This window comes from Gracilinanus agilis, chromosome 1 (genome assembly GCF_016433145.1).
Source record: "Gracilinanus agilis isolate LMUSP501 chromosome 1, AgileGrace, whole genome shotgun sequence".
Classification (NCBI taxonomy): domain Eukaryota; kingdom Metazoa; phylum Chordata; class Mammalia; order Didelphimorphia; family Didelphidae; genus Gracilinanus; species Gracilinanus agilis.
This window is the reverse complement of record NC_058130.1, coordinates 651,537,518-651,560,819: the sequence shown is the minus strand read 5'-3', so window position 1 is coordinate 651,560,819 and position 23,302 is coordinate 651,537,518. Positions and strand designations below refer to the sequence as shown.

At 34.8% G+C, this 23,302-nt stretch overlaps 1 protein-coding gene across 1 annotated transcript in view; it reads right to left on the bottom strand.

Moving 5' to 3' along the window:
* The window catches only part of PKHD1L1 (PKHD1 like 1), a 210,869-nt gene that overhangs the window by 107,335 nt on the left and 80,232 nt on the right, over positions 1 to 23,302 (bottom strand). Inside the window, exons 29-37 of the mRNA XM_044658261.1 lie at positions 21,622 to 21,786; positions 18,652 to 18,773; positions 16,692 to 16,824; positions 15,790 to 15,982; positions 15,013 to 15,155; positions 9,686 to 9,790; positions 6,494 to 6,682; positions 3,351 to 3,521; positions 98 to 324 (exon numbers count right to left, since the gene is read on the bottom strand). Coding sequence (XP_044514196.1) covers positions 98 to 324; positions 3,351 to 3,521; positions 6,494 to 6,682; positions 9,686 to 9,790; positions 15,013 to 15,155; positions 15,790 to 15,982; positions 16,692 to 16,824; positions 18,652 to 18,773; positions 21,622 to 21,786 — 1,448 coding nt within the window. The remainder of the gene's footprint in view (positions 1 to 97; positions 325 to 3,350; positions 3,522 to 6,493; positions 6,683 to 9,685; positions 9,791 to 15,012; positions 15,156 to 15,789; positions 15,983 to 16,691; positions 16,825 to 18,651; positions 18,774 to 21,621; positions 21,787 to 23,302) is intronic.

Here is a 23,302-nt window from a genome sequence, read left to right as displayed (position 1 = left end):
TAAAACTGTGATGCAAAAACATGAGGCTTAGAACCAAACACTATCACATTATTACAATGAAGACTTTATAATGTATATGCAAAAAAATAGTTCCTACCTTATTTGCATATCTAAGATTGCTAAAGCGATGTCCAGTTATTGTTATCACTTCATTTACTGTGCCATAGGATGGACTAATGCCATTTATGGATGGTGAATAACAACTTGAAAGTTCAAAGAAAATTCCGTTAAGATTTTTAATCCCAGTATTATTTTGGACACATGAAGGCTCCTCTCCTATATGATCTGCTACTGATATTCTCATGCTTGATTCATTAGGTCCTTCTTAATAAAGAAAAAGAGTTGCATGTTAGTTACAAAAATTATTCAAAAAATTATTTATTGTCAGCTTGTATTAATTTGAATACGGTAATAATATTCTGGTAAGTAAGCATAATCTATTTGAGGGGCAATTAATCCATGCTAATAGCATTTATATGACAGTTTATGCTTTGCAAATCACTTTGCATATTTCATCACTTTTGATCTTCACATCAGCCCTGAGGTTGGTACTATTTTTACCCCTATTTTATGGATAAAAAAATTGGAATGGAAGAAGTAAAAAAGTGGAGGGAGTTAAAATGAGGGACGCTAAGTGGAACAATGTTGTTTCTTTTCCTTCTTTTTTGTGTTTCTTCCTCTACAGGGTGACCAAGCATCTACTTTAAGATGGACTAGTACAAACAATGACTTCAAGAATTACAAAAAGTCAGGAGGCTCTGGGAAGTCACTGTCATGGATGGCATCAGTTTGGCCACTGCCAAGAGAGGAGTCAAGTCTCTCCTCTTCTATCAATAGAGTTAATTAGACAAAGCCAATGAAAAGAAATGTAAAAATGACTAATGGATAGTCCTGGAAACAATTTTCTAGGATTTCAGTATTAGCCTCTTAGACAACTGTACTAAGAGTTATAAGATCTTATTAAATTCTGTTAGAATAATTTTGTAAGGGAACAGCATAATCCTTTTGTGTTTAACATTCTTTTTTAATGGTTATCATTTGAGAACTGATTGTCTTGTGTTTCGGAGTTTGTAGCATAAAAGGGCAAGCATTACCTCTTAGTCTTGAGAAGAAAATTCTTTAAGCAAGGAGGTAGACATAAGTTTTGCCCAGAAGTTTTGAAAGATAGACAACAGTGTGCGAGAAAGAAGAGTATGGGTGTAAGGATCCAAGACTGAATGTAATGAGCAGTAGCTGCAGTGAAGTGATAGTGTCCTCAGTTACAACAAGAACTTCATGATATGAGCAGGAGAGATGAGAAGACAGAAAGGTACTGGGCAAGTGGGGGGGTGAAAAATAGGTGCTGAGAGTAGCAGAGAGAGGTGAGATTGTCATGGGCCATTATTAACACCATGGTCTGAGGGACAAACCAAACGATCTATCAACTTTTCCTCCCCATTCTTGACAAATAATTGTTGCTGTTTATATATTCTTTTCTTGTTTCTTTTTATGTATGCTATTTCTTGACTCTGATTTTTATTTATATAAAATAAAATTTGGTTAGTCATGTTTTGGGAAAAAATAGGAAAAAAGTGGTAAGGATTAGGCAATGGGGGTTAAGTGACTTGACCAGGGTCACACAGCTGGGAAGTGTCTGTGGTCAAATTTTAACCTAGGACCTCTGGTCTCTAGGTCTGGCTCTCAATCCACTGAGCTACCCAGCTGCCCCCCTTAGTACAATTTTAAGCTGTTAAAGTTTGAAGTATTGGATTTAGGGATGAAGAAGACCTGAGTTCAAATTCCATCTCACCCACTTATTAGCTTTGTGACTCAAATTCTCTCAGCTTCAGTATCTTCATCTGTAAAAGCTGCAAGCTATTAAAGCTGAAAACTACAGTAAGAAGATTTGGGGGATTATATATATGAATTTTCAAGGCAATTATCTTCTCCAATAATCTAAGGGGAAATCTTAAGACATGTGACACAAATTATTCATTACATAGCCATAGCTTTGGTTGGGTAATTTACATTCTACTTGAGTTCCTTCTCATTAGTATTTTAAATAAGTGCCCACTGAGAAGAAAAAGGAATGAGGGGCACAGACACTGAAGAAAAATTAGCCTAATTTAAACTTTCACTCAGAATCAGTCCTACACTTGGGAAAAAAGCTCAACAGCAACAACAACAATAATAAATTTCATTTGTGTAGGGTTTTAATTTTAAAATATTTTCACATTATGCCTATTATTCCTCCTGACAACACAAATAGGCTGCAACACACCAGTCGGTCCATAAACCTTTATTAAGCACCTGCTATGTGTCAGGCACTTTGCTAAGCACTAGACACATAGAAAGGCCCAAACAAAACAAAAACAGTACCTGATCTCAAGGAAAATATGTAAAAACAAAATATATATACAGGCTAAACCAGGCATATTTAACAAAGGGGAGGCACTAGAATTATGGAAAACTGGGGAAAACTTCCTGTAAGAGGCAAGATTTTAGCTGGGATTTGAAGGAAGCCAGGAATTGGGGATGAGGGGAGAAGCCATTCCAGGCACAGGGAAGAGATTGTGAAAATGCCCATTGTCTAGAGATGGCATATCTAGTGTGAAAAAAAGCAAGAAGGAGAGTGTTCTTGGATCAGAATAAATGGCATGAGGGTAGGTGTAAGAAGATTGCAAAATAGGTTGTAACCAGTGACAGTCTGTATACAAGAAGTGGCATTAAAAGTACTGTACCAAAAATGTCTGACTATAAAAGGAGATTTGTTAACCATGGAGTGAAACAAAAGACAAGAAAACCTACATGGTGCAAAACAACTTATGGAATGCTTTATCTTCGAATTTTTTTGACTTAAGTATCAAAGTGAGCATTAAAAGTCCTAGAGAAAGTTCCCTAGTATACTTGGTGAATTTATGGGTGGAATTGAGCACAGAATCTGAAGGCAAGGATGAATTACATTGTCCATCACTGAAGAAAGTTTCAACATTGATGAGATCACAGATCCACTGAAGTGCAGAAATTAATCAATCAGTCAACAAGCATTTATTAAGTACCTACTACATGCCAGACACTGCGGTTAAGCAGTAGGGATACAAAAGAAGACAAAAGACAGCTTCTACTCTAAAGAAGTTCATAATGTAATGGAAGAGATGCTTTGGAGGGAAGATTATTACTCCCATTTGACATGTAAGAAAACCGAGGCATTGAGAATATCAGTAAGTTGCTCCAAATCACACAGCTAATAAATGATGGAGTCAGGACTAGAATCCAGGTCATCTAACTTTTAATCCAAAGAGTTCCCAAATGATCTATCAGTACTAGAATTTTTATCAAATATCAAAATAAGCTATTTTGTTTTCTCTTACCTGGAGCATATGTTGCCTCAATTCCACCAATAAATAGGCGCAATGGAATGTATTTGTTCTCAGCTGGTAAAACATTAATTACTCCTTGCAGAAATATAGTCTGTGCTTCATTAATGGAGCCACTACTATAATAATATTTCCCAGGTGAAGTAAATTGGTAAGAAAAAGAACCTGCCACATAAGAAGATATGTAAACATAAGTTATTTTAAAAAAGTAATAGGAAGGGGCAGCTGGGTAGCTCAGTGGAGTGAGAGTCAGGCCTAGAGACAGGAGGTCCTAGGTTCAAACCCGGCCTCAGCCACTTCCCAGCTGTGTGACCCTGGGCAAGTCACTTGACCCCCATTGCCCACCCTTACCAATCTTCCACCTATGAGACAATACACCGAAGTACAAGGGTCTAAAAAAAAAAGTAATAGAAATGATGGTCCAGAGAAATCATACTACAATATTCAAAAGTTCAAATAATAGGTCTTTTAATTTTTCATCAGTTTGATTATAGTTTAAAAAGGACATAGAAGGTAAATGGTCCACTTCATGCCTATAAATAAATTCAGAGTAAAATATCTCTACATGAATAGGTTCCATATTTTTACTAATAATAAATAGAATTTTTATGACACCTTAAGTTTTAATACATTTAAAATATCCTATTTTGTTCTCACAACATGCTTTTTAGTCTGAGAAGACAATACTATAATTATCATCATTTTACAGATAAAGAAGCTAAGGAAGACAGAGGTCAAATGACTTGCCCAGGCTCACACAGATAGTAAAAGCCTAAGGCTGAATTAGAAGTCAGGCATTCCTGACTCTAGGATCAATATTCTATCCATTTTGCCACTTTTTTAAAGCCCAAAACCAAAACCAAAGTTGACCCAAAATGTGTTATAATTTACAGATTAAAAAAAATTCAAATGATTTTCCATGAATGAAAAACGGAAAGTGCTAGATTTAAAGCTAAGCTGAAAGTAAATCTTTGAGTTATAATTTTATAAAACTGGGAGGGTTTTTGAGATCAGAAAATGCATTTTCTACTAATTTTCACTCAAGGTCACATCTCAGTTATCTGTATGCAACCTGGGAAGTAAAAATGATAAATTTACTAGAATTCATTAGGCCAAATTAATATTCTCCTAATCAAAGCCTCACACCATGTCTCTCTTCTCCCTCTCATTTAACCATCTTTGAATCATACAATTAAAGATTTAGCACTGTTCTTTATTATTTCCCAAATGTTCTGCTCAGTTTCCTCTATTGTCTATATCTTTCCCATCCAGAAATGCTGATGTCCATGTCTAGACTTCTGCTATTTCTATGATCTTCAGTTTTATTGTTCTCCGACAGTGTCCTGATTACCCTCCATGATCGATCACACTTGTGCTCGTGTTTCTAGTCAGCACATCTTTACTTTGTATTATATTGAAATACAGCTCTATAAATAAGTACTTAATTTATTTATGTATGTATATCGTGTGTCTCCAAATTAATTTTAAGTTTCTTGAAGGCAGCAACCATCAGCACCTGGTAATTTCTTAAAAAGTCACCTTTGCATATAATAGAGTAATCTGCATTTAGCAAGTGCTTAATTGATGTTGGTAACTGAGAAAGATAATTTGGTAATTGAAAGTTTAGCTAACCAGGCAAAATTTTACAAAGATGGCTGAGCTATTTTTCTTATACTATTTCTTTAAATGTGTTATTCTGCATATATTTATATATGTATTTCTCATCTCCTTCCTTAGAACCCAAAACAATGGGAATATAGATTTTATTCTTTACATTTATATCATCAGCCAGTAGCACAGTGCCTAGCCCCATGACATAGTACTTAATAAATGATTGTTGACTGATTGTTTATCACTTCATGTCTAGACTATTGAAATAGCCTTCTTGTTGGTCTCTCTGCCTCTCTAATCTCTCTGAATTCTATTCCATCCTCCATTAAGCTGTCAGAGAGAGCTTCATAAAACACAAGACAGATTCTGCCAATACTTTCTCCCAATCACCCTCTGCCCCTATTCCACAAACTCCAGTGGTTCTCCATTATCTCTAGCATTGAATATAAATAAAATCTTCTGTTTGGCTTCTGAAGCCCTTCACAATCTACCCTTTTCCTACATTTCTAGTCTTCTTAACATGTTGTTACCCACTTTATCTGCAATGCAATGACACTAGCCTTCTTGCTGTTCCTGATGTATATGTTGTACCAGTACATCTGAGTACCTCCCAACCTGAGCCTCTGTGAAGGGGAAAATTTGCTAGTGACAAAACTGAAGAATGGAGAAAAGAAAAGGTGATCCACAATCTTCCAGAAACATCAAGTACAGATAACTGGAATAGAGCATAAATGATAGTGAATGTAGTTTCCTGACACTGGGGTTGAACTCAGTAGCTTCCTGGAGATGGGGCAGTCAGTCATTCACTGGAATAGCAAGTTTCTGAATATACAGTACTTTACATACACTGTAGGCTGAATATCTATGAAATCCTTCCAAAAATGTGTCCCCATTGGGATGTGTTTGAGAGACCTAGGCATCACAGCAGAAACATAAAATAACTGTTTTCAAATAATTATAAGACTTTTATATGGAAAAGCACCAAGCCATTTTGTCTTATCTTAAAGGGCATAATTAGGGCCAATGAGTAATGAGTGGCTTTAACAATGCAGACACATCAGTTCCATATAAAGAAGATATTTTAAACAATGAAAGCAGTCAAAGAATGAAACAGATTTATGAGGTTGTGAGTTTACCTCAGCATGGGGAGCCTTCTAGCAGTGATGGACACACCGAACTATGAACACCTGACAGGGATGTTATCAGGGACAATTTCTGCATCAGTTTAGAGGATGACTTCAGAAGTCCCTTTTTAACTAAGAGGGTAGGACCTATGAAAATGGACTTAGGACTTAGGACGGATCATGGGATCACAGGCTAAGAGGTTCCCTAGGCCAACTCCCCAATTTTGCTAATGAAAAAACATAATCAGAGGAACTACATGCCCTGTGGGTAGTGGCAGAACTAGAATTTGAACTTGGAGTTTCTGGTTCCAAATCCAGAATTCTGAAACTGTACCACATATTTAAAAATTTTTTTTCTTACATTCAAAGAAAAGATAAAAATTAAACAGAAAAGACACATACCGGATGTGGTTTTTTGACTTCCACTAGTAAATCCTTTGCCATCGTAAATCACATTTCCAGGACTTGAAACAGAGAAAACACGGTAACCTATTCCTCTGATGAAAGGCTGAGCTTGCCACTGCCATATCACTGTGTCACCCACAGATATATTTAAGACTGATGGAGACCATGCATATCCTTCTCCATATACTAAGACCAGAAAGGGAGAGGTCATTTAAAAGGGTAAGAAAAAAGAAAAGAAAAGAAATTAAGTTTTGCTGAATAAATATTTACTGAGTTTAAAATATCCCATAATAACATTCTGTCTCTCTCACATACAGAATTTCATTATTTTTTAAATAAGCTGAAACTAGAGAAGTCAAGATGTTGAAAACTAAGGAGAACCAAAAAGATTAATTAGCATAAATCATCAAGAGGTTTCATCTGGAAAGCAGGAAGTCATTGAAAGACGGTCACAAATAGCACCGAGTTTTAGAACATTTTCTGAATGTCCAAAATTGAACTCATTCTATTTTCTCCTAAACCTCCCACTTCCTAACTTATCTATTACAGTCAAGGGTACAATCATCGTCCTAGTAACTCAGGCTCAGAACCTAGGTTAATACTTCATTATTTCTTATTTTATAATCCGTATCTTATTATTTCTTATGTCGGTGCTAAGTCCTGTTGATTCTACCTTAGATTACATTTTTCACATATGTCCCTCTTCTCTCCTTTGACACTGCTACAGCACCCTGGTATGAAACCATATCACCTCATACCTGAACTATAACAATAATCTTCTGGTTTGCCTCATGATTTTCTCCCAACTCTCACCTCTCTACTTCCATTCAGCTACCAAAACAGTGTTCCTAAAGCACAGATCTGACCATGCCACTACTCCCCCAACACCCGCCATTCAATAAGATCTCATGTTTTCCTGTTTCTGTCAGGATCAAATATAAAATCCTGTTTGCTATTTATGACATGCCTCATTCCTTTCAGTCTTTTTATACCTTACTTGTTATTCTACCTAATGATCCCATATACCCTGTGATCTGGTGACACTGACCTCCCTGCTATTCCTTGCATGTGACACTCCATTTCCAGACTTTAGACATTGTTACTAGTTGTCTCCTATACATGGAAATTTTCCCTTATCATGTTACTCTCCTAGATTCCCTGACTTCCTCCAAGTCCCAGGTAAAATCTTAAATTCTATAGGAAACCTTAATTTATCTACCATAACTCTTGTGCTTTCCCTCTGTTGTTTATCTCCATTTTATCTTTTGCAGTTTGTTTGCATATGCTTGTTTTCTTGTTATCTTTCTCATTAGATTGTGAGTTCCTTGGAGGTAAAGATTGTTTTTTGTCCTTCTTTTTATCCTTAGCACTTAACACAGTGCCTGTCTCATAGTCTGTGCTTAATAAAGGCTTGTTAACTCATTTATTGTAATATTCTTGAACATATCAAGCTGCTTAGACTGAGATATACTCAAGAATCTAGATACCCTTCCATCTTTCATGAACAAACATTTATTTAAAAACATATATCATCACTGGAGGAATTCCATGTGAACTGGAAAGACCTCCAGGAACTGATGCAGAGTGAAAGGAGCAGAACCAAAAGAACATTGTACACAGAGATGATACACTGTGGCACAATCAAATGTAACAGACTTTTCTATTAGTAGTAATGCAATGATCCAGGACAATCCAGAGGAACTTATGAGAAAGAAAACTATCCACATCCGGAGAAAGAACCGTAGGAGCAGAAACGCAGAAGAAAACATGTGATCAATCACCTGGTTTGATGGGGATAGTATTGGGGTTTTGGCATTGAATGATTGTTCTATTGCAAACATGAATAACATGAAAATAGGTTTTCAACAATGATACATGTATATGCCAGTGGAACTGCTTGTCAGCTCTGAAAGTGGGGAGGGGAGAGGGGAGAGAAAAAACATGAATCATGTAACCATGGGAAAATATTCTAAATAAATAAATTAATTATATAACATACATATATGTGTATATGTATATATCATCACTAACTAGCTAGGGATCCATATTTCTGGGGAAAGGTCTAGATTTGGGCTTTGCAAAATTGTGGCTTTACACTCTACCATTGATTCACTTTCTATATCTCATTTTGTCTAGGTAAAAATGGAGGTAGTAACATTTATTTTGAAGTACCTTGTCAAAAAGTTGGAAAATAAAATCAAATAAAAATAATTTTGTTTGGTTCCTGAAGACTTCATTAAAGTCCTATTATGAGTAGTCTGTGCAAGTTGAATTCCTAGTAGATCATAGTGTAACAAGTGTGATTTCTCTTTGCTGAAAGCGAAAGTGGATGTAAGTAAGAGATGGAGTCATTCCATTTCTTCTCTTATAGTTAACCAAGGATGTGTTGGAAGGAAAGCATATAGGGAAATCATTCCATGAGGATTTTTCCCTTATTTGACACTTAATGATTCATCCTGTTTGACACAGCTCTTGGTTACTGGGACCAATAAGGAGTTCATTCTATCAATCAATAAACATTTATTAAGCACTTACAATGCGACAGGCACCATATTAAGTGCTGCAGTTCCTGGATCTTTTCAACAAGATGCCAAAATGCATGGCTATTTCCAAAGAACCAGAGCACATATCCTGAGCAATGGAATCATCTCTGTTTCACTAGTAATCTAGTAAGGCTTTGAGTACAAGTCAAAGACTATGAGATTATTATCCAAGGTACAGCCTAGCTGAGTTTAAAGAAGCTCACTACTGCAAGACTGGACACAAGGTTAGGAATATCTGGGCCATAGAAACACATGACACTATTTCCAAAAGGAATGGTGCCAAGTGTCAAACTGAAATAGAAATGAGGGCCACTAAACCATACATAAGCTAGATAGTCCTTTGAGCTATCTATTGACTGAGAAAACCACAAATTCATATTATCTATGTTTGATTGTATTTTTATTTTATTTATTTTGTTAAACATTTTTTCAACCACATTTCATTCTGGTTGGGATGTCATGGGCTGCATGTTTGATACATCTATGCCAAGGGTGAAAGAAATTGAGTTTGTATCAGGAAAACAAGTCCATACTGATGAAATAACAGATATTTTGAACTTCTGAAGTTAGTTCCAGGCTTGATTTGGAGGGTGGAGGCAGGGGAGAAGCTACATGAAGTTAAAATTTTAATAGTATTGACTCATACCTGAATCTTTTCCTTGGTTGGTAACTCTGAATACATTCTTTGTTGAATGAAGAATACATGTTATACTTGTCTCTGAAGAGGATGTCACATTACAAGGAAATGATCCTAGAATGGTTAAACAAATAAAAATGTTCTCAATTAACTATTAAAAAAACCACCTTACCTTCCAACTTGGAATCAATACTAAATATTGGTTCCAAGGCAGAAGAGCATCAAGAACTAGGCAACTGGGGTTAAGTGACTTGCCTAGTGTCACACAGCTAGGAAGTGTCCACCTAGCTGCTCCTGAGTTAATTAATTTTTAGAAGAGATACCATTGTTTGGATTGTATGGAGCTTTTTTTTTCTTTTTTCTTTTTTTTTTTTTAAACCCTTGTACTTCGGTGTATTGTCTCATAGGTGGAAGATTGGTAAGGGTGGGCAATGGGGGTCAAGTGACTTGCCCAGGGTCACACAGCTGGGAAGTGGCTGAGGCCGGGTTTGAACCTAGGACCTCCTGTCTCTAGGCCTGACTCTCACTCCACTGAGCTACCCAGCTGCCCCTGTATGGAGCTTTTTAAACCTTCTAAAAATTAGTCAGAAAAAAGGCTGTGACTTAATCACTTGGGAACTAACAATCTTCTTAACATTTTCTTTCAAATCATCAGGATCTTTGTTAGGTAGACTTTGGCATAGAATTTAGAACTGGAAGAGACCTTAGAGATCATTCTACTTGTCTTCCATAGGAGAAAGCTGAGTGGCAGGGATGGCTAAAGAAGGACTTGAAGTGAATAATGAGAGCAAATTGTAGAAAAACATTAAAGAAGATGGAAAAATTTGGAAGGACTTCAAAAAAGCTTGTGGGGGAAAGAGCATGAACTGAAAGAGGACAAAGAGAGAGAGATTCACTCTTAAGAAGGATTCAATCCAAAGTACAAGAATTGAGGAGCAGAACCTGTGGGCAAGAGAAATAGGAAGAGCAGAAACAGCTGAAGGACTCTAGGAGGAGGAAAATAAATGGCTGGAATTGAAGGATAGAAATAGAAATGATAAGAAAGGCTAAACAAAACATAAAGTAATAAAAACTGGAGGAATTGGGGGCTGGAAGTACTAGAGTCTATAAAAGTTTTAACAAGATTTGAAGATGAGTTCCTAGGCATCCACAAGCAGCTTGAAAGACAAGCACTAAGGAACTCACTTCTGGCAAGTGTGGAGAGCACAGGAAATTTTTCAGGGACTTGCTTTGAGTGTATAATAGTTATATTTTTGCCACAGTTGAGAGACTGCTATCTATGTTCAGGATGAAGGCTGGTCTTTCTCCTTGAATAAAATGTAAAGGGGCTTGGGCAATGCACTGTCACAGTATCAGGGATAATAAATTGTTTCTAAAAGAACTAGAAGTCATTCAGTCAATAAGCATTTATTGATTGCCTACTCTTAAGTTCTAGGAAATGTACTAAGTAATAGGGAAATAAAGAAAGGCAAAAGACCTCACAGTGTAATGGGGTTGGGGGAGGGACAACAGGAAAACAGTTATATACAAATAAAGATATTGAGAGGATAAATTGAAGGTAATTTAAGAAGAAAGGCACTAGCATTTTTTTTTTTTTTAACCCTTACCTTCCGTCTTGGAGTCAATACTGTGTATTGGCTCCAAGGCAGAAGAGTGGTAAGGGTAGGCAATGGGGGTCAAGTGACTTGCCCAGGGTCACACAGCTGGGAAGTGTCTGAGGCCAGATTTGAACCTAGGACCTCCCGTCTCTAGGCCTGGCTCTCAATCCACTGAGCTACCCAGCTGCCCCCGGCACTAGCATTTTTAAAATTAATAGAATTTGTCCACAAATATGTGAATCTTTTCTCCCTTCCCCAAATCAGAGAAGGCATCATCTGAGAGGCAGACATATACATACAAATTATGTCTTTCATGTTTTCACTCTCTGGAGGTTCAGTTCACTCTCTGGAGGTAACATTCACAATTTAGTCTTCTAGTATTCAATCTGTAGCTGTGTATGATATTCTCTTGCTTCTATTCATTTCATTGTTCATTGTCCCATGTAGTTTTTCAAGTTTTTAAAAAATTAGCCTGCTCATTGTTTTATATGGTGCAGGAGTATTCCATTATAATCATATACCACAACTTGCATAGGCATTTCCCAATTGATGGACATTTCCTCAATTTCCAGTCTTTTGCTACCCCAAAGGGTACTGCTACAATATTTTGGAACAGATAGGTTTTTTTTCCTTTCCCTCTTATTTCCTTGGAATCTTATTTTAGTGAATGGTGTAAGATACTGGTCTATACTTAGTTTCTGCCAAACTACTTTTCAGCTATTTGTCCAAACCATTTTTACCAAATAGTGATTTCTTATCCCCCAAACCTGGATCTATGCTTTTGTCAAATACAAGATTGCTATAATATTTTACTACTGTTTGAGTTTTATCTGTCCTGTTCTACTGGTCTGCTTTTCTATTTCTTACCCTTACTCTTTCTTAGTACTTTAGTAAGTACTGTTTGATAATACAATTTACAATCTGGTACTGCTAGTCCACCTTCCTTTACATTTTTTTTCATTAACCCTTTTGATGTTCTTGATCTTTTGTTCTTTTGTATAAGTTTTATTATGTTTTCTAGCTCAAATAATTTCTTGATGATTTAATTAGGATAGCATTGAATAAGTAGATTACATAAAATTGTCATTTTAACTATATTGGCTCTGCCCAATCATGAATCATGAATATTTCTTCAATTATTTAAATCTGACTTATGTAAAAAGTGTTTTATAATTATGTTCTTGTATTTCCTGGGGATTTTTTGACAGGTATACTCCCAAGTATTTTATTCCACCTGTGGTTATTATAAATGAAATATTACTTTCTCTCTTCTTATAGGACTTTGTTAGTAATATATAAAAATGCTAGTAATTTATGTGGGTTTATTTTATTTTCTGCTACTTTGCTAAAATTACTGAAAGTTTTAACTAACTTTTTAATTGAATTGCTAGGATTTTCCACATATACCATCATGTCATTTGCAAAAAGAGTAGTTTTATCACTTGAAAGGTACTTTTAAGAGGGATCAGGAAAGGTTTAATGTAGGAGGTATAAATTCCAATGATAAGGACATGACCATCCTGCTGTATGTATTGGTCTTTTCAGACCACATCTGAAGTACCTTTGAAATTTCTATATATTATATTTCAGGAAGAACTTGGATAATATGGAGAGCATCAAGATTAACATGACTAGTATGGTAAAGATCCTCACATTTATGCAATGTAGGAGAGAAGTTGAGGGAATTGGGGATGTTTAGTCAAAAAGTCAGTCAGCAAACATACTATTAAACATTTGCTGCATTAGGCACTGTGTGAAGCACTGTAGATTCAAAGAAAGATTTAAAAATCTCTGATCTCGAGGAAGCCACAAATTAATGGAAGAAAATGCATAAATTACTGTGTGCAAACAAATTATATACAAGATATTTTGGAAATAACAGAGGGAAGACACTAGAATTAAAAGAGGGTACAATGAGTTTGTTCATATATGTAGCTAGGTTTAGATATCTAATGGGCTGTCCTATGAAAGAGAGAATAGGTTTGGCACCAGAGAACAGAAGTAGGAACAATGAATGGAAATTGTAAAGAGGAAATTTAGGAACAATGACAAGGAAAACTTCCTAACAATTTGTACTACCCCAAAATAGAATAGGCTGCTTCAGGAAATAATGGGGATCCACATTTCTGGAAGTCTTTGAGCAAAGGCTGGATAACCAGTTATTTTAGTATATATTAGAGGGAATTCTTTAAAAAATTTATTCAGATGTTTATTTCCCAATTACATGAATAACAATTTTCAACATACATTTCCCAAAGTTATAAGATCCAAATTGTCTCCCTTTCTCCCTTCCCTTCCCCTTCTCAGAGATGGTAAGTAATTTGATCTGGATTATATACATGGAAATTCTTTTTTATATTTGAGTTAATTTACTTGGCTGTTAAAGTCCCGTTCAACTCTGAAATTCAGATTGACTTTAATATGTTTAACTTCAGTATAGCTAATGTTTCTGTTCACAAATGATCCCACACTCCAATTAAGCTGAGCCCAGATTCCTCATATTGATGTTTATATTTATTGTAAGATCAGGTGGATCTTTATTTGTAAAGGTAGCTAAAATGGCAGAATATAAAGAGCAATAAATTTATAATTAGGGGATCAAGGCAGAAACAAGGAAGGATGATTAAAAGTTGGGAAAATGCAAATTTAGGTTTGGTATAAGGGAAACCTTCCTAATAATTAGACATGTCCGGAAGTAAAGGGACTATCTTGTTGGGAAGGTGTGTGCTTCTTCTTATTTGAGGTTTTCAGGAAAGGTTGGATAAACATTTATTGGGGATGCTATAGAGCAGTGGTTCCCAAACATTTTTGGTCTACTGCCCCCTTTCCAGAAAAAATATTACTTAGCTCCCTGGAAATTATTTTTTAAAATTTTAATAGCAATTAATAAGAAAGATAAATGCACCTGTGGCCATCACCGCTTCCCTGGATCGCTGCAGCACCCACCAGGGGGCAGTAGTGCCCACTTTGGGAATCACTGCTGTAGAGCAATGACATCAAATTCAGATAGAAGGATGAATGAAAATAAGCCATACAAATGTACCTCTGCCAGCTTCATATTAACTTACAAAACCTCAAATTAAAATTAACTATGATTTATTTTATTTTTATTTATTTTGTTAAATATTTCAGAAAAAATTTTAATCTGATTTCGGTAGTACTCTGAAGTGTTGTGGGCAGCAGTATTTGGAAGATCTCTGATTTTGAAGGTAATTTTGCTTAAATTAAAATTTAAGGTTAAACTAGAAAGTTTCTGAGGTCCATTACAACTCTGAGGTTTCAAAATTATGGAATTAATGATCTAGTATAATATATATAATGTATCTAGTATAATATAATAATAACTCTCCCATATTTTACAGATGAGGAAACAGGCTCAGAAGTAAAACGATTTACCCAAGGTCACATGGAACCAGATTTTGGACTTGGGCCTTATGGCTTCAAATCCAATGATGGTTCCACCTCTTCCAAGTTAATGATTATTCTGGTTCCTAGCCAGATGGAGAATCATTCTCCCCTTTAATCTGATGTATACCATACGGTATATGCAGTAAATATTTGCCAAGTAACTGAATAAACTAAGGCTCAGTTACCAAAAATAAATTATTATATGCAATCAAAGAAAATTGATATAATATTCATGTTAGTAAAAATGGATATATGCCTTGTTTACATGTTCCAACTATATAAGGAGATATAATAAAAAGAAATCTTCTAATGAATAATAAAAAACCTTACCAAAGAACACATTATTTTCATGTGGTGTTGTGCTGAATCCAAAGCCCATTAAAGTGATTTCAGAACCACCATATAATGAGCCTTTTTGTGGAAATATGTTGGTCACTTGCAAAATATACTGTATAGAAACATTTAATTCTTCACTACAAAAGAAAAATAAAGATGTTTTTATTGGAAATTCCATGATCTTATACTATTAAATTTTTGCCATGAAATAAATTCTTTAGGACAGAAAGAAGTGAATACTTAATTATCCATTACAATAGGCTAAACGAGAGCTTGATTTTATGACCACATATAAATTTATATATTTAGAATGCATGAGTATATAATGTATGTTTATATACATATGTTTAGGTAGAACACCTCATTTCAAAAAATAGAGCTATGTGATAGCTTCTGAGCCACACTCAGAGTCTTCTATAATGAAAAAGGGGGCACATAATTGAAATTATAACATAATTTGTAAAATTAAAACCATTCTCATTATGCTCAAAATAATACCAGTATCAACACTACTACAGTAGGTTGCTCAGTTCCAGTGCTATGCAGAAATCCATATATCTTTATGATTATTCCCTCGGTTGGTAATCTATCTATAAACACGAGTTCTTTAGTTCTATAACATCAAATGTGAAAAATTCTGGATTTGGGACTGGAAACTAATTTTATTTGACTTGTAGCACTGAATACTTGATTTCCCTGAGTATCATTTTGCTCAGGTACAAAATGAACATTATTCTTAGTCTTTGAGAAATTCAAATTCGCATGTTGTACCTTGGTGATGCAAATCCCCAGTTTCCAACCTCTACACAAATGTCATAGTTCCCAGGAGATAATATAGGCAGAAGACATGTAATATCTGTGAAGTTCCAATGCAGAATAGTACAATTTGATCCTCCGACATATACCATGTTCTGTGAATATTCATTTCCAAAATTATAGCCCTTAATAGTTAAATTTACATTTCCTATGATTGTAAATGAAGAAAAAACATTTTAAATGAATGTCCACAATAATATCAAGTTCAAAGTTTAGAAAATAAGACTTCACCTGTTCTTCTTCTAGGGTTTACTATGTCAAAAGTATTCTTCCATTAGTTGGTAGCTAACTTGGTATTGTGGATGCCATTATCATTGGTCATTGTACAGAAAGCCATAATCCCTATAATATCTAGAAATTTCTAAAAGTTTTGGAAGTAATTGAAGAGTCAACCAAGATGTTTAGCCATTTAATAGAACATCCTGATAAATGGTTCCACACAACTCTTTACTTTGCTATTTCACTTAGAGGGGGAAAAAAGGAAATACAGGACACTTTATTTAAATATTTCTAGTCTGATACCATAGCTTAAAATGAAGAAGTGACACATAATTTGGAACAAATTTCAAATTAAATACATAGGTTTAATTATCTTTTTTTTTAAACCCTTATCTTCCAACTTAGAATCAATACTGTGTATTGGTTTCAAGGCAGAAGAGTGGTAAGGGTAGGCAATGGGGGTTAAGTGAATTGCCCAGGGTCACTCAGTTAGGAAGTGTCTGAGGCCAGATTTGAGCCTAGGACCTGCCATCTGTAGGCCTGGCTCTCAATACACTGAGCCACCCAGATGCCCCTTAGTTATCCTTTTAAAGTAACTTCTATGATAGATTTATTTGATCTTATGAAACATTTCTTACCAAACAACATCCGTATTTTAGGACTAAAGGACATTATGGTGGGAGTCTGTGAGATGTTGTAACTAAAAGCAGCATTAGCCCTTGCTTGTAGTTCATTGGTCATAAGAGTAACATCAAAAGTTCCCTCAGATGCCTAAAATTAGAAAGAAATACATAACAACTAGAAAATGTAAACCCTTTAAATGAAATGAACTAAAAATACCTAAATCTGGCTGTTTCCCTTCAATAAAAAAACAAACAAACAAAAAAACAAACCCATTCATTTATTAAGTGCCTTCCTGGCATTGCACTATAAACATTGGTGATACAAAGATGAAAAATAAAAGAAACCTTGCCTTCTTGGATTTCATAATCTGGTGGGGGAGGGAAGAGACAGTGTGTATGTAGATAAATAAGTAGTAGACATATGCATAGTAAATTCAAAGTTATGGGGGGGGGGTAACCTTGGAAGGGTTCCTTGTAGAGAAGGTGATGATTGAATTTCAATGGAACTAGAGATGGCAAGGAACAGAGGTGAGGAGGGAGAGCATTGTGAGGATGGAGTAAAGCCTTTGAAAATGTATGAAGTACACTGTGTGCAGAAAATATTAATAGGGCAATTTACCTAGGATGAATTTGAACTTTGAAGGTATAGCCAATGCCTCACACCTGGTTCTTTTTTCTGAGTTTACTCCCCCTAACTTACATAGACAACAAATAAAACTCAGAATTTTCTCTAACAATGATGGTCTTAAACACCATTATTCATTTCTTTTCAAAGCATAGTTTATAAATTTAATACACAATCAAGTTGAGGAGGGCTAGTTCTGCTAAAATGTTTTTTTTTAATATCATTGAATTTCAATTTGCCAATGGATCAAAGACTTCACAATATATACAAAATGAATAATCATTTATCCACTCTAATATTTTATTAAATATCAACTTTATGCAGAGGTAGGTTGTAAAGATTTTTAAAATAATCATGAATAATTCCCTACTCATAAGGATCTCAAAAATTTAACATACTCTAGATGTTATATCTGTGACTTTAATATGCAAGTAGTATATAAAAAACCTAGAATTTTTTTACCTTTCCTTCAAATTAATATATACATATATATATATATATTGTTACATGAATCTTCTTTATAGACCAATTGCTTTCATTTATTTTAGTGATCCTATTATACGGGATCAAGATCACAACTTGGGACAAATGCAGTCAGTCATTTGAGGTGTTGGCTTTACACTTATTGCCCTGGTACTCTACACAAAGCATATATTTAATAAATTCTGGTTGATAAACTGGCATGATTTTTAGAAAGTCAGCTTCCTTTATTTTCCTACCACTTAGTTGCTCATGTGTAAAACAGTAGTCCGGTTATGAGTTTTTGAAAAAAAACCACCTGAGTTGCAGTCAGAAAAATATATGTCTGTACTATTTGCATGGCTGGGAGGAATCATTTCATCCTTCTGTTCCCACGTCCTCAGTTCCCACATCTATATAATAGGAATAATCATTTCAATCCTTTTTCATAGGACTACTATATAGCTCAAAATACTGTTAATATGAATTATCTTTATTATTGTCTTCCAATAAAAAACACTAGTATACTAAGTTTTTGTTGTATGGACTTGTAGAAGTTTGTCATGGACCTAGTATATTTTGTTTCAGAATTTAGGCCCAATGCAATTTCGTTTTAAGTTAAGCAACCTTTTCCCCCTAAATTGTCAAATTCTATCAGGTCAGGAAGATCTTCACTTGTGTGTGTGTATGTGTTTGTGTATGTGTGTGTGTGTGTGTATGTGTGCCTATGTATTTTTAATACACATTGAAACACTTTGTTTACACTAAGGCTTTCACCAAGGTGTAACACTAATTTTGTGACTGCAGTAATCACCAGGGTTGTGTTATTCCATGTCAAGACCCATAACTATCACTGCAAGTAAAGCTCTTCCCCACCTCTTAGTAGTTTACCTTTGGAGTTCTGCATTTTATCTCATTCAAATCTCCCTTAATCATATCACAGCTTTTATTTCCTATTAGTATCTTGGAGTCTTCAGAAAAGCCAAATCCAGAGAGAGTCAGCAGAGTGCCTCCTACAAAAGGAAGAGGAAGTAGTGAAGCAGATTGAGATTGAAAATAAGGAATTGCAAGATAATAATAAATGTCTAAGGCATTATCTTGATAGGATGCATTAAATAGGATCCAGGTACATAATATGTTGTCATGGCATTGCTGTCAAGCTAATTCCCTGAAACCTGAAGCTAGAGAGTTGTGGTAAGGAGGAAGAAAGTATAGAGATGAATTTACAGAATATGGCAATTTGCAAAGAAAGTATACTCCAGTGAGCCACTGAGATTTTTACCACTCTGTGACTCTGGGCAAGTCACTTAACTGTGTTGGCTTTATCCACTGGAGAAGGAAATAGCAAGCTATTCCAGGATCTCTGACAAGAAAACCTCATGGACAGTATGCTCCATGAGGTCTTAAGGAATCAGATACAATGGAACAACTCAACAGCAGCAGCAGCAGAAGCAACAATAAGCAGCAACAACAACAACTACCACATCCTCAGATTATTGCAAACTTGATTGAAATTTTGACCTGAGTGGAAGAAAAGGAAGGAGGGAGGAAAGGAAAGAGAGAAGGGAAGAAGGAAGGAATGAAGAAAGGAAAAAAGGAAGGAAAGAAAGCAGGAAGGAAGGGAAGAGAGAAGAAAGGAAGGTAGGAAGGAAAAAAGTAAGACAGAAAGGAGGGAAGGAGAGAAAGAAGGAAGAAAGAGGGAGGGAAGAAAAAAGAAGGTAGAGAGGGATGGAAGAAAGGATGGAAGGAAGGAAAGAAGAAACAAAGGAGGGAAGGAAAGAGGGAAAGAACAAAGGAGAAAGAGAAGGAAAGGAAAAAAAATTATTTCCTTTCTTTTTTTGTCTTCTTTTCTCTTATGTTAGATAGCATAGTGGATAGAGAAGTGGTTAAAAAGTCAGAAAAGCCTTGGTTCTATATAGCCTCCGATGTTTCCTAGCTATATGATCTCAGGCAAGCCAATTAATTGATGTCTCAGTATCCTCAACTGTAAAATGGGGATAATAACAGCATCTACTTCCAAGGATTGTTGTGAGGATCAAATGGGATACTATTAGTAAAACACTTAACACAGTACCTGGCATATAGTAGGTGCTATATGAATACTAGTTGTTGTTATTGCTAATTATTAGTAGTATTAGTTTTAGATTATTTTGATCACAAGACTTTAGCTGCTGCAATTCAGCTCAGGTCCTGTACAGGTTGCTATGAAAAGTAGAATTGCTGATAGGATAGACTGATAATGCTTTCAACACAATTGTTGATCTGATAAAGAAACATGTAATAATTAATAGCATTACTATGTAAATTGAAATGCAAGAATAGAATTAGGAGACTTTATGAATAAACAAGAGATATAAAGCATTGTGAGATATAAAATGAATAATTATGAATACATCAACTTAAAAATTAAAAAGATAAAGCTAATGTAGCCAAGATTTGAAGAAAAGGAATAATTTAGGAAAAAACCTTATAGACAGTTTCTCATAGAGTGATCTCATATTTAAAATATATAAAGAACTTTATCAAAATTTTGAGAGTATGAACTATTCTCCAATTGATAAAGACACGAACAGTTTTTGCATGAAGAAATCAAAGCCATACAAAACAATATGAAAAATTCTCTCATCATTACTGATTAGAGAAATGAAAATCAAAACAACTCTGAAATATCTTCTCATACTTATTAGACTGGCTAAAACAATAAAAAGGCAATGAGACAGATGTTGGATAGGATACAGAAAAATGGGGACATTAATACATTATTAGTAGAACTGTGAACTGATCCAACCATTTTGGAAAACAATCTGGAATTATGCCCAAAGAGTTAAAAAACCATGTATACCTTTTGACCCAGCAATACCATTATTAGGTTTATTTCCTAAGGTGATCAGGAAAAAGGAAAAGAATCTACATGTTCTAAAACATTTATAGTAGCTCCCTTTGTGATGGCAAAGAACTGGCAACTGAAGGGATGCCCATCAGTTGGGGAATAGCTAAACAAGTTGTGGTATATGATTGTGATGGCACCATCAGAAATTATAAACAGGTTAATTTTTTTAAAATATGGAAAGACCTACATGAAATTATGAAGAGTGAAATGAGCAGAACAAGACAACATTATCTACAGCAATAGAAATACTGTTTGGTGAATGACTTGTGCTTTTCATTTCCAGAGAAAGAACTGAAAAATAAAAATAACCAAGACATAGCTTTATACATACATGTATCTTTTTGGCAAATGATGCCTTCCCTAATGGAAGAAGAGGAGGGAAAGAGGGAAGTTAACTGGGTATTTTAATGTAAGAAACAGATAAATAGATTTAAATTAAAAAGAAGGCAAAGTGATGAAGTGTAAAGAGCACTGCAGTTAAAGATAGAGGAGACCTGAGTTTACATCTTGTCTTCTAAAATTTATTAACTTTATGGACATGGACAAGGTGCTTGAGCTAAGCTTCAGTTTCTCAACTGTAAAATGAGGATAAATAAAATGTACTAATGTTTTAAATGACACTCATTTATTAATACCTTACCTCAAGTGTCTATTGTTAGGACGAAATGAGACAACAAAATCAAAATCTGCAAACTTTCAAATGCTATATATGTCAGCTACTATTACAAAATGAGAAGATAAGCAATAAGCAGTTAATCTGATGTGTTTTAAAAGAAAGAGAAAACCAGTCATTTGTTCATATTCAGTTCATGTTATCTTTCAATAGAAAAGCAGGAAGGTAGAGTTTTAAAAGACGCTTTGTTTCATTCTACTCCTGTGAACTTCTAGGTGATTTCATTTTCAACCTGTTCTAGGAATGTCAGACAAATGAAGGAAAACATATGAATACTCTTTTGTTTCAGCACGATTACCTGCAAGGCTTCCTGATGTTGGCCAAATATGTAAGATCTGAGTGTTATAGGTGAAGTTAAACATTACTCCCCCTTTGGGGTGTGCCAGTCCAATTTCAGCTATGGAGACAGCAACTGGGAATTTTCCTGCTTTTCCTTTAAGGATGTGACACTTGATTTCATTTTCTTGTGTTGAAAAAAAAAGCAAATAAAATATTTCTGTTAGCTAAAATTATAGAAATATTCACTCATTTTCTTCTTATTATGCCCCAACATGTTTTGCACTGTTACATTGTATATGGTTACATATTTCACATCTTCCTATTAAAGACTAAAAACATTTGCTGCCAATGGACAAGGTGTTTCCCAAATTTTGATGCAGTTTTAAGATTTGATAGCTATTTAAAATAAAAAAAATTTAAGGTTTAAAAATAGCTTTTAAAGCGTAAAGCTGCTCTAAGACTTGTGAGATATCCTGTATCAGATGTTCCATGGAAGCCAGTCAGCCATTACTCTAATGAAAAAACAGTATACAGATCACTGTCAGTGAACGGTGTTCTCAGCCAACTCTTACTGTTTTCTGAGAAGTAAACTTTATACAGCTGATACACAGGCTTTACTAGCCAAAAAGAAGAAAAGGTTTCATTAAATTTTTTGAAAAGATATAATATACTCTGGAAGGTACATTGGAAGGTTTAATATACCTGGAAGGTACAACATAGTTAAACAAAAAGTAAAAGAGATCCCTGAAAGCAACACATTGAACTGCAACAGTTTGAAACAGAAATAGTTTTTTAAAAATCTATGAAATTTTAAAAATGCGCTGTTTCCCCTGTCTATAAACATATTTATGTAAGATTGTTATTGTTGGTATTATAATTTTTTTTATAATTAACATTTATGTAGTACCTACTACTTGCCACTGTCCTAAGCATTTTATATCTTCCTTATCCTTAAGTATAAAAAAATAAGTTTCTTGAACTTCCTTAAAGATCGTGATACTTGATTTCATTTTTTTGCATTAAGAAAAAACAAATAAATTATTTTTGCTAGTTTAAATTACAGAAATGTTCATATACACTTTTTAAATTGTGACCTAGCATGCCTTGCATTGTTTGACCTTACTAACCCTTTAAGCTATCATTCTCCTCCCCTGCACTATCAACATTTTTGAAAAAGTAGTTTATACTCCCTTTCTCCAATATTTATTTATTCCTGATACACTGGTAGCATTCACAAAATTACTAAAAACAAAAGAATTAAAGATTCATTATGGGATGTTAAGAGAAACAAAGATTTTTAGGGGCTAAAAGGGAAAATGAGGCTGGATGAGGCAGCGAGGTGGTATAGCAGATAGAGTGCTCGACTTAAGAGTCTGGAAGACCTAAGTTTGAGTCTTGCCTCAACTACTTATTATCTATTTTACCCCAAATCACAACTTCTCAGACTCAATTTTTCTTATTTATAAAATATAATGACAATAGCATCTGCTTTATAAGGCTGTCGTGAAATTCAAAATGTAAAGCACCATAAAATCCTAGCTATTATTGTAGGCATCTTAATTGTGTCCTCTTACAACATGTTCCACGATGACATTGTTAGAAGAAAATATTGAAATGAAGGCAGACCAACTATAGCACTTTTTCCACACTGGTATTCTTTACACATACCGGACAAATAAGATTTTAATTGACCAGTCTTA